General features: G+C 55.3%; 1 protein-coding gene across 1 annotated transcript; it reads left to right on the forward strand.

The window, feature by feature from the left end:
- Positions 1 to 294: 294 nt before the first annotated feature.
- Positions 295 to 9,625, forward strand: FAM110A (family with sequence similarity 110 member A; the record flags this gene model as incomplete). Its single annotated transcript, XM_080925406.1, has 2 exons — positions 295 to 422; positions 8,659 to 9,625. Exon 2 carries the CDS (start codon positions 8,735 to 8,737, stop codon positions 9,623 to 9,625), a length of 891 nt encoding a protein of 296 aa, XP_080781532.1. The 5' UTR covers positions 295 to 422; positions 8,659 to 8,734.
- Between the last annotated feature and the right edge of the window lie 623 nt (positions 9,626 to 10,248).

Raw genomic sequence — 10,248 nt, forward strand, 5'->3', positions numbered from 1 at the left:
AAACCAAGCAGACAAATTTGGGACAAGTAACTCTTGCAGCTGGAGACCGAGGAAATCCAGCAGGAAGAGAAGAAAGGTCTGCCAAGGCCAAGGGCAGCTGGGCTCCGGGCAGCAGTCGCCCGGCTGCATCTGCCGCTCCTAATGTTGCCTGGCAACCCGGGTGGCGCGCCGTTCGAACGGAAGCGACGGGCCAATCAGGAAGTCCGGGGCGAACCATTGCAGCGCCGGGGACGGCGGGCTCACTTCCCTTTCCTCCGGGCCCTGGGGACGGTCTCCCGGCGGGATTGTGGGACAGCTGGGGCCTCCGCTCGGAAGAGCCTGCCGGTCTTCACACACTGTTGCCTCCTCAGGTCCGCGGGGACCACCAGCTGCCAGCCTCGGCAGCCAGCGAGGAGCGGGATTCCTCCGGGCGTGGGCTGCGGGTGAGCATGGGGTATGGGGGCAGAGGGTCCGGGGGCAGTGCCCACGCATCAACCCCGGCAAGGCAAGCGTCTCAGCACAGGGGAGAGTTCAAGTCTAGTGTTCAGCTCAGGAGGCTAGCAGGGATCCAGGCTGTTCCACTGTCCCACCTTGCAGTCAGCCCCAGGTCCTAGCAAATCAGGACCCCAGCGGGTTACTCTTTCAGAGGTTTATTGAAAAGATGTAACTCAGAGGATCCCTAGGACTAGGCTACCCCTGCCCTTGTGGCCCTTGGAGTTCCCGTTCAGAATATAGCCTTTCCCTCCCCATTGGCAACTTTTCTGCCTAAAGGGTCCGGAGTCCCAGTGCTGTCCCCTCAAGAGGGCCCTCCTGGGGTTGGGTTGATTCTCTAGGACTGCAGATCCAAAGGTTCATGTGGGTCTAGTGTGTGTGTGCGCGTGCGTGCGTGTGTGTGTGTGTGTGCGCGCGCCCGCGCGCGTGCATGTGCTAGCGTGTATGTGTTGGAGGTGCCTCTAAGCCAGAGTTGCTGGAACTGGACTTTAGAGTTGAGTACAGGGTCAGGCCCTCCCAAGTGGAGCATCTAATTTAAGCTGGACTTTTATCTACTACCCTGTTGGTGACCTCCTTCCATAGGTGGGGAATCTGAGGTTCTGAGAAGTTGAGGCTGTTGCCTCAAAGTCACAGACTTAACAATGCAGCTGTCTTCAGTCCTTGATACAGTGAATTGCCGATTCGATGAAGGATCTCTTCTGAGGGGAACTACCCTTCCTCTGAGCCTCATTTTGGCTCTGGAGGAGCCGTGTTTGCCCATCTGTCTTGTGTCATGCTCCCTACCCCAGCTCTTTCATGGCCCAGCTGGCCTTTTTCTTACTGTGTATACCCGGCTGGTCTCCAGCTTCCTAAATCTGCCTCTTCTGATGACAAGCACACCAGTTTTAGGCACAAAATGTCAGGGTGCCCGAAACTTGCAGAACCAAGATGGTCAAAGCCAACCTTTGTTGGTCATTTGCTGTGTATTGTGCAGGGGTGGAGCAGGATTGGGTGGTGTCACTCAGGTGGACTCTGGCTAGCAGAGCCAGCATAGGCACTGTTACACACACACACACACTCCCCCATCTAGCTACCTTACTCTAGGCAAAAATGACAGGTACCATGCTGCTTCAATGGCTCATAGCAAGCAAGAACTGGACGTGACACAGAGTGGCCATCAGTAGGGGCTGATGGGAAATAATCAGAAACTCTTTAGATACTGATGTGGCACCAAGAGGAATGTAGATTACCGAGCAAAGGGTCTAGGTGAAAATTACACACAGCACAATGCACTTTGCAGTCCGTCCTAAGCCTTGCTTGTGAGTCAAGTAATTGAGAAGCTCGGGACATGGCGATGGCATCTACAGAAAGTTATGAGGTCACTGCCCTACCTGTGGTTTGTCATGGGCTGTGTGATCTGCAAGTTTTAGGATAGAACCCTGTCCTAGTTGAGGCCTAGGCACAAGGTACTGGAGGACTGGAAGTGGGTCTGGCCATAGGCCTAACTCAGGCCTCACCTTCCCATCCTGTGTCAGGCCCTTCCCTAAGGCCTTGTTTGTTAGTAATCTCTCTTTCTCTCTCTCCCTCTCTCCTTCACTGCCAGTCTGCCATTGTTCCCATTTTGTCAGGGTGCAAACTGAGTCCCCAGAGTTTGCGTTAGTGGAGAGCGTGCAGGGAAAGGTTCACGCCGGAGCTCACTGTCCTAGCCGCCCCTGCCCCTCTCATGGCGGCCCACTCATAACTCCCTTCCTGAGGTTTGTGCAAAGCTACTCAGAGCAAGGCTGACTCCTGGGCAGGCCAGGGCATGAACCTAGGGAAACCTCCGGAAATAGCTCGGAACCTGGCCTGGAGAATGCCCAGCCGGGTGTCTGACCGGGACAGCTGGGCTGGCTCTTCCTCACCGCCTGGAACCTTCTGAAACCTTCTCAGTCCTCTTCTGCAGCAGCCAAAGGCCTCCCTGTCTACCAAGCCTGAGCCAGGTTTCCTTTGAGAGGACAGAGAAACAGGTAGGGTGGTACAGCCCTAGAAGTCCCTTCTGTTGGGAAGAGAGGGCACACAGCTGCCTGGGGATGGAACACTGCCCCGTGCTGAGACCATTACCAGTGTGGTTTCCCTCCACTCTATGAAGTGAGGGAATTACTGCTTTTATTTCACGGAGACATATACTATGGCAGGCACGTGAGAGGGGTCAGTTCTCCTTCCATGGGGGTCAGGGGACTGAACTCAGATCACCAGGCTTGTATGGCAAGCACTTTTACTCCACGCCATCTCTCCGGCCCATTTTCCACCTTCAGACACCCCGCACTGCCAGCCTACCCTGTTCCTGGAGTACGTAGTTGACTCTGTTTACGTAGGAACATGCAGTCTCGGTCTCATTGGAGTTCCGACCATGAACATCAGTCTGCGTTCCCTCTTAAAGGCTGAATAGTCAACTGGACCAGTGTGTTCTACGTTTTTTTACCCATCCGTTCACTGGTGAGCACTTGCATTGTGCCTGCCTCTCGGCAGTGGTGACTAATGCGGCTGAGGACTCAGTGTGAGGGTTTCTGCCGGCTCGCACACTGTGGGTCCTTCGAGATGAGCATTTAGAAGTCTGCTGTGGCTGTCACTCTCCTCACCACTGAACAGGGTTCTAAGGTCGTCCCTCCTCACCAGCACAACATTGTGATGAATGTTTTGGGTAGGATCTGTGCCAATGGGCGTGAGACTGATTTTGATTTCTATTTCTTTAATGGTCCAGCAAAGTGATGTTGAGCGCAGTTCCTTACATTCACTCAATCTGTAGATTGTGTGCGCGTGTCCCAGGCTGGCTTCGAACTCATGTTCCTCCTGCCTCAGCCTCCTGGGTGCTGGGATTAACGTATGTGCCACCATACCCGGCTTTGTTTTCGTTCATGTGGGCTACAGCATCTGACCACACCACTCTGCTGCCCCTGTCCTTGCAGGGCAGGTGGAAGCGTTCCCCAGAGCTGGGTTCTGGGGGAGCTGCTTGTCCAGCAGTCCTTGTGGCTCTCACTTTGATGGAAGTGACCATGCCTTGGGCCTGTTTTATAGTGGGAGAAACTGAGGTATGGAGACGTTCCCTGTAGTGGAGGTTTGGGTGAGGTGAGCCAGAGTGCTGAAGATTTTGGCTCTGCATCTTTGGAGGAAGAACAGGACATAGCTGGAAACTGTTCCAGCTGGAACAGGGTTGATGGAAGCCTGGCAGAGGGGTGGGGGGAAAAGGCAGGGTAATGTGGTAGCCCAGGGGAGACTGGCGCTTAAGGCTCCTGGTCTCTTCCCATACTGCCAGCTCAGTATTAATTACAAGGGGGAAATGACCCGATCTTATCAAATCCTACAAAGGAGCTGTGCTGAGGATGAGGGCATTTCTATGCTCCTTCCTTTACCGTGGCCCTCCCTTCCTCCCTCCTCCTTCCTTCCTTTGGAAACTGGAGTGTGATTGACATACAGAAGTCTACATGTGTTTCATGTGTGTATCTTGATGCTGGCCTGGGCCTCCTCCAGCCTCTTGGTCAGCAGTGTTTCTTCCCGTTTGTTTCTGGGAGGAAGTCACACAGCAGAGGTGGGGCTCAGTCCAGTGGGCACCTGAGAAATCACACGTCAACACTGGGAATGCCAAGATCAGCCAATGTGCTTTGTGAAGGAACAGAGGGCAAGAAGGTCTGTGGGGGGCCTCCTGGGGGTAGACAGAGAGCAGTTGGTGCAAAGGCCCTGGAGAAGGAAAGAGCTTTGTCAAGGGTTAGCCAGGAGGGCTTTGTGGCCGGGCCAGGAATGACAGTGTGGAAGAGGTGGCAGATCTGGGCAGAGACTGGAGGCTGTATGGGAGGCTGGAGTTTATCACTGGATGCATATAGCCATCAGGCATAGCAGTGAAGTGTGATCTGCTAGGGAGACACTGCCATTGCTGCCCACGAGACAGCTGAGTGAGCTGATGTGTTTCCATAGGCGGCAGCTGCTGATGAAGCCCAAGCAAACTGTCTACGGGCTTTTCCCAGGAGGCACATCTGTTTCTCTCCTTCCCATGTGCAAGCCTGGGTTCAAGTCCTGCTTCTGTCATTTACCGACTGTGTGATCTCAGTGAGTTCACTTATAATTTCGGATAGGCATGGCGGTGCGCACACGTAACTCCAGAGGGTAGAGAGTTCCAGACTGACCTGTACTACCCTGTAACCCCCCCCTTTAAAAGCAAACACCCATCCTCTACTAATGGCAACAGAAAGCTTCAAACAATGTCTGCTGCCAAAGAAATGTGCAGAAATTCACCTCGACAAGTGCAGTTTGTAGATTCCACTGGTAGTGCCTCAGGCTGGCTTCAACTTCTTTGTTATCGCAGCTAAGGCCACGCAATGAGTGACCTGGACCCCATCCCAGAGGGAGCAACAGTGCTCAGGGAAGGAAAGTGGACAGGGACCACTTCCTGTCTCCTCCTCTCCGGCCCTGGTCCAGCCTCCTCCACCTGGGTACTACAGTGCTCCCTGGGCCCTTGGATCTGAAGCCCCTGGATCTCACAATACCCTGGAAAGTGACAAAGACTGGGGCTGGCAGAGGGAACAGATGAACCCCTCCCAGGGTCCCCCCAAGTAGGGTTGTAGTCTCCTCTGTGAAATATGGGTTTCAGATTGCTGGCTCCCTGGTGGTCCTGCTGTTGAAGGGTTAAATGGACCATGTCATGCCACTGTGCTGTGGCTGTCCCTCTTTTATCCTTCTAGCTGGTGCAAAACTGTAGTCAGCAACCTCAAGCCGCGAGAGCCGAGGGTGGGCTGTCCCCCAGGGTCCCACTCTTGTACATGGAACTGTGACCCAGCCACCCACTGGCACACAGGAGAAAAGGGTGACATTTAAGGAGTGGTGGGAGAGAAAGTGGCCAGGTTGGACCCCACCTCCTGGCCCCGCCCCCCAACCCCCCTCTTCAACTTCGGGTAAGTGACTCAGCCTGGCCTGTCTGGGGTTTCCATTAGTCAGCTTGATGACAATGGAGTTGCCTCATAGGAAGGCTACCGAGACCACACTAATGCTCACTGCGCCCCGTTTAATCACGGAAAGGTTAAATGCCCAGAAAGAGCACTTTCCCGTGCCTGGCCGAGAACATCAGCGAGAATCCCGCCCAACTTCGCCAAATCCTGCCTGCTGTGCAGGCTCCAGTTCGGATAGGAGCCCGGCTGGGTGAGCCTGGGGGCGCTGTTCCGGCTAGGTTTCCACGTGGGGCAGTCAGTCACCCATTGCGGTCGCTGCCTGGCCCTCCCTCCCTCTCCTGGAACACTCCCAGCCGGCAGGTTCACCTGCCAGGCCCCGGAAATTGCGCAAAAGCGGGCTACCTGAGCCAGGTGGGCGGGAGGCGTGCAGGCTGCTGGAAGGAGGCGGCTTGCACAGCCAGGTATGTTGCGGTGCTTGAGGGTGAGGGGCGCATCAGGGATTGTCCCTTCAGTCTCTGCATCCGATTCGTGGGCCAACTCCTGCTCAGAGAGGGGCAGCAGATGGTGGGGGTCACACAGCCTTCGCTCAGCTCAAAGCCTCGCCGCCTGAGTCTCCAGGATTGCCTCCAGGTGAGGACGACGACCCGAACGAAACCAAACTAGGGGCTTTCCTGGAGTCCTGATCTACTTACTCCTTGGGCGCCTGAAGGGAGGGACGAAGTCGGGCTGTGGCACTGGAACAGTGACCAGAAAGGCTCAAGGTTGGTGCATTTAGGACCATTTGCGGCAGCATTTGGAAGCCCGTGGTGAAAAGAGACCTCAAAGGAGACGTTATATCTCACTTGGCGACCGGGATCCTAGCTTCCTCTTGGAGGGGCCCCTGTGACGTGCGTTGGTGCGGGTCCGCTGGCTCATTGTGATCAGTCAGCTCTTACCAGCTGTCTCCTTTGTCCCTGCTGGGGCTTAGGTTTGCCCTTCAGGATCGGGCTTAGAGACCCTCAGAGGGGGCGGGGTCTGCTCACTCCACAGTCAGAGCCTCAGTATTTGACAGTGCGTCTGGTTTCCGGAGCTGCGAACCCGTTTGATCTTTCCAGCGGTGACCCGAAGGCACGGGGAGGTCTATTTTTAACTGGGTTTAATAGATAGGGGAACAATCTGTTAAGAGCTGCCTCTTGTACAAGATGCAAGGCTGGTGTCTACCAGACCAGGCTTGGGAGCACACACCTGTCCCCTCCCCCATTTCTATGTAGTGTTAGGTGGTGGTGGGAGCTTCTGCCCTAGCCCTGCCCCTCTGACCTCTTTCCTCTTTCCCAGGTGATGTCGGGGAGGGAACTGCCTCAGCCACCACCAACGGGTTGGACTGGTTTGGGTGGCAGAGCAGATATGGGGTTTAGGGAGGTGGGGCAGAGTCTGGCTACCTAGACAGGACCTTAGCAGTTCTGCTGGGCAGACCTTAACCACGCAAGGCCAGTTCACACACTGTTTGTGTGGGGGCCAGCCTTCCTTTTCTGCCCAACAGCCCCATAAGCCTTGGGAGAAGCCCTCTTACCCCCCAAAACTGTGTTGAGGTTTCTGTGGGGAGAGCAAATGAAGAAGCAGATCTATCTGTAGACATACTATGCTTGCTTAGTACCACTTGTCTTTTAAAAGTGGTGATGGGATTTGCTCACAGTTAAAAACCTAGAGAAAGCCTGTCCTGGATTGCCAGTCCTGGTGACCCCTCTCACCCTGGACCCACCTGCCTGCGGTGGGCAGGGCCTCCCTAGTGTATGGTCCTCAGCTGACTCCCGTGGGCATTTTAGTTCAGGACACACTTGTGGAATATATATCTAGCATGTATTGAGAGCCACACCATGAAGCTGAGACTCAGTGAACAAAGCAGCCGAAACCTGTGCCCTCGTGGAGCTGACATTTTAGGGAGTTGGGGACAGCAAAGAAAGAACGAACTATATCCACAGTAAGTTATATGGTACCAATGGATATAATGAGGAAAGGGATTGTGTGTGTGTGTGCTGTACGTGGGGGAGTGGTGTGGTAGGAATTAGTATTCTCAAGCTAGGCTTTGTGGGAACCTGTCACTTCCCAGAGTCTGTCTTCCCAGCTACAGAATGGTGACAGTGGCTTCCAGTGGAGGAGGTACAAGAGTAGCCCTGAACGTCTGGCACACAGAGGAGATCCTTGTCTTGAGATGTCTGGTTGCTCCGGCGAGGCTTTTACTGTTTGGGCCTGCTCTGGCCCATGCTGTCTGCTATAGTAGCTGCCTGCCATGCTGCCATGAGGAACTGCAGCCTGGCTAGTATGATTCAGGAGCCAGTGGCTGCTGAGGACCTCAAATGCCCACCCCCTTTACAGACCAGCTTTGGCATATGGTTTTTTTTTTTTTTTTTTTTTTAACATGGTGCATATTGGAGGGACCTGGATGGTGGGGGAACTGGCACTTCCTGACCTGGTTTCCTTGGAAACAAATGGCAGGGGTTGACTTACTGGAATGGTCTGACATCGAACTTTTGGGTAGCTGTGGGAACACTTGAGCACCCAGGGTTGGACCCTGCAAGCCCATGAGCTCTTCCATGGTGGTTGGTCAGCAGCACAGCACTGGGTGGGGCTGTGACCTGGATAGTTCCTTGCAGCAGCATAGCTTGGGGCTGATGTTTATGCCTATCCACATGCCTGGATCTCTATGGCCTTGTCCTTGGAGTCATATCCTGGAAGCTACCCTAATCTGGACTCAACCAGGGTGGGGGTGGGGACTTTCTGCTCCTCCCTTGCCTCTTGCTTTTTGCCCCTTGTGGGCCTGGCATGTCCAGGCAGGTGGTTGGCACTGCGAAGCTTTCTGCCTGGGCTAGTTGCAGGATGTTGGTGGTATCTGGCTTTGTGCAGTTCAGGTAGGATGTGAATGATGGTCATTCAACCCCAACGGCTAGTACCCACTCTTGGAAGTGAGGGGTGGCTTAAGTCAGTCCGTTGCCCCCTTGAGCTTCAGTTTTCCAATCCCTAAATAGGGCTTTTTGAGAGGACCCTGGGCTTTGAGCCTGTCGTGCTCTCTTTAAAGTGGACCTGGCTTCTCTACCTCTTTCCTCTCTCTCAACCTTGCGAGCCCACCCCCCCCCCCGCCCACTATTGGAGGGAAATGCTGTGGGTGGGGCCACAGGCCTTTCAGTAGCACATTTTGCCTGGTGATTGGCTCTTTGCAAGGCAAGGGGCGTGCCCTTTACCTTATAATAGCGCAGGCTGCTCTGCCAGTGAGCCTTTGTCTGAACGTGCTCAGCCTGTCTTCTTCCCTTGTTTGCAGCGGAGCTCGATATCCAGCTGCCAACTTTGTTCCTGTATCTGTCTTCTCGCCTCTTCCCTCGGGGTATGTAACGGCCATGCCCGTGGACACGCTGAGCCCTGGAGCCCCCGCCACTCCTGCCCTCCCTTTTCGCCTGAGAACCAAGGTCCCCGGATACCTGCTACCAAGGCCAGCAGATGGGGGAGCCAGGAAACCGAGCGCTGTGGAACGCCTGGAGGCTGATAAGGCTAAGTACGTCAAGAGCCTGCGTGTGGCCAACACCCGCCAAGAGCCTGTGCAGCCCCCGCTGGCCAGACAGCCCCTCTTCAGCCCTGGTCCTCGAGGCGCAGTGCTCACACCCAGCCGACGAGTCCTGCCCTGTTCTGGTCGCCGGCCCCAACTGGACCTGGAAATCCTTAGCAGCCTCATCAACCTGTGTGATAGTCCCGTGTCCCCATCTGAGGCCAGCCGAACACCTGGACGGCCAGAAGGTTCTGCCCACAAGGTCCCACCCACCACCCCTCCTCGTCCGCCTCCTAGTACGGTCGCCGTGCGCCGAGTGGACGTTCGTCCCCTTCCTGCTTCACCTGTTCGGCCCTATCCATCACCTGGTACCACTACCACTTCCAGCCCGGGCCGGCCCCCTGGTCTGCAACGCTCCAAGTCGGACCTGAGTGAGCGCTTTTCCAGGGCAGCAGCCGATCTCGAGCGCTTTTTTAACTTCTGTGGCCTGGACCCAGAGGAAGCACGAAAATTGGGGGTGGCCCACCTAGCGAGGGCCAGCTCGGACATCGTGTCTCTAGCTGGGCCAAGTGCTGGACCTTGCAGCTCTGAAGGGGGCTGCTCACGCCGCAGCTCTGCTACAGTGGAAGAGCGGGCCCTGGAGCGTGTCCCCTATGGGGTGTCTGTGATCGAGCGAAATGCCCGTGTGATCAAGTGGCTGTATGGGTTGCGGCAGGCACGTGACCCCCCAGCCACTGAGGGCTAGGCCTTCTGGACTCGGGCTTTCCCGGAAGGACATTGTGAAGAGATAGTTGGCACTGTGTCCTTTCCTGTATCCATTGGCTGCCCTCCTATAGACCCAGAGACCCTTGGGTGACTTTAGTGTAGAGGCCAAGATTTAGATCTGGACCAGCATCCTCTGGCAAGCAAGGACTGACCCGCAGAGGTTTGCTGTTGCTCTTGGTCTTCCTCACCCCTAACATGGTTTATGACACAAGTATGCTTCTGCCTGGTTCCTCGGGTGAGACTGGATTTGGGCTGCTAACTCTCCACTGACTTGGGAATCAAGTGCTTTGCCAAGTCTGTCTGCCCCAGGCCCTATTTCCTTCTTCCCTGTCTGTCCTCTTTTGCTGACTTCCTCTTCCTTACCCAAAGGGCTCTGGCTTCCTGGGAACTCATCCTGGGGAGGAGGTTGAGAGGATGGGGCCTGTCTGCTGCTCTTCCTGGTCTTTGGCAGTTGGCCTAGGTGGGTAGACCATAGGAGGGACTGGTTAGGAGCCTGATGCTCTGAATTCTCTGTGGCCAATAAACACAAATGTTTGTTTCTCAAGGTTGGGGGCTTTGGACTCTTCTCTGTTCCCTGGGAAGGAGTATAAGAAGCGTTGGGAT

Source organism: Micromys minutus, assembly GCF_963924665.1.
Source record: "Micromys minutus genome assembly, chromosome: 11".
Lineage (NCBI taxonomy): Eukaryota > Metazoa > Chordata > Mammalia > Rodentia > Muridae > Micromys > Micromys minutus.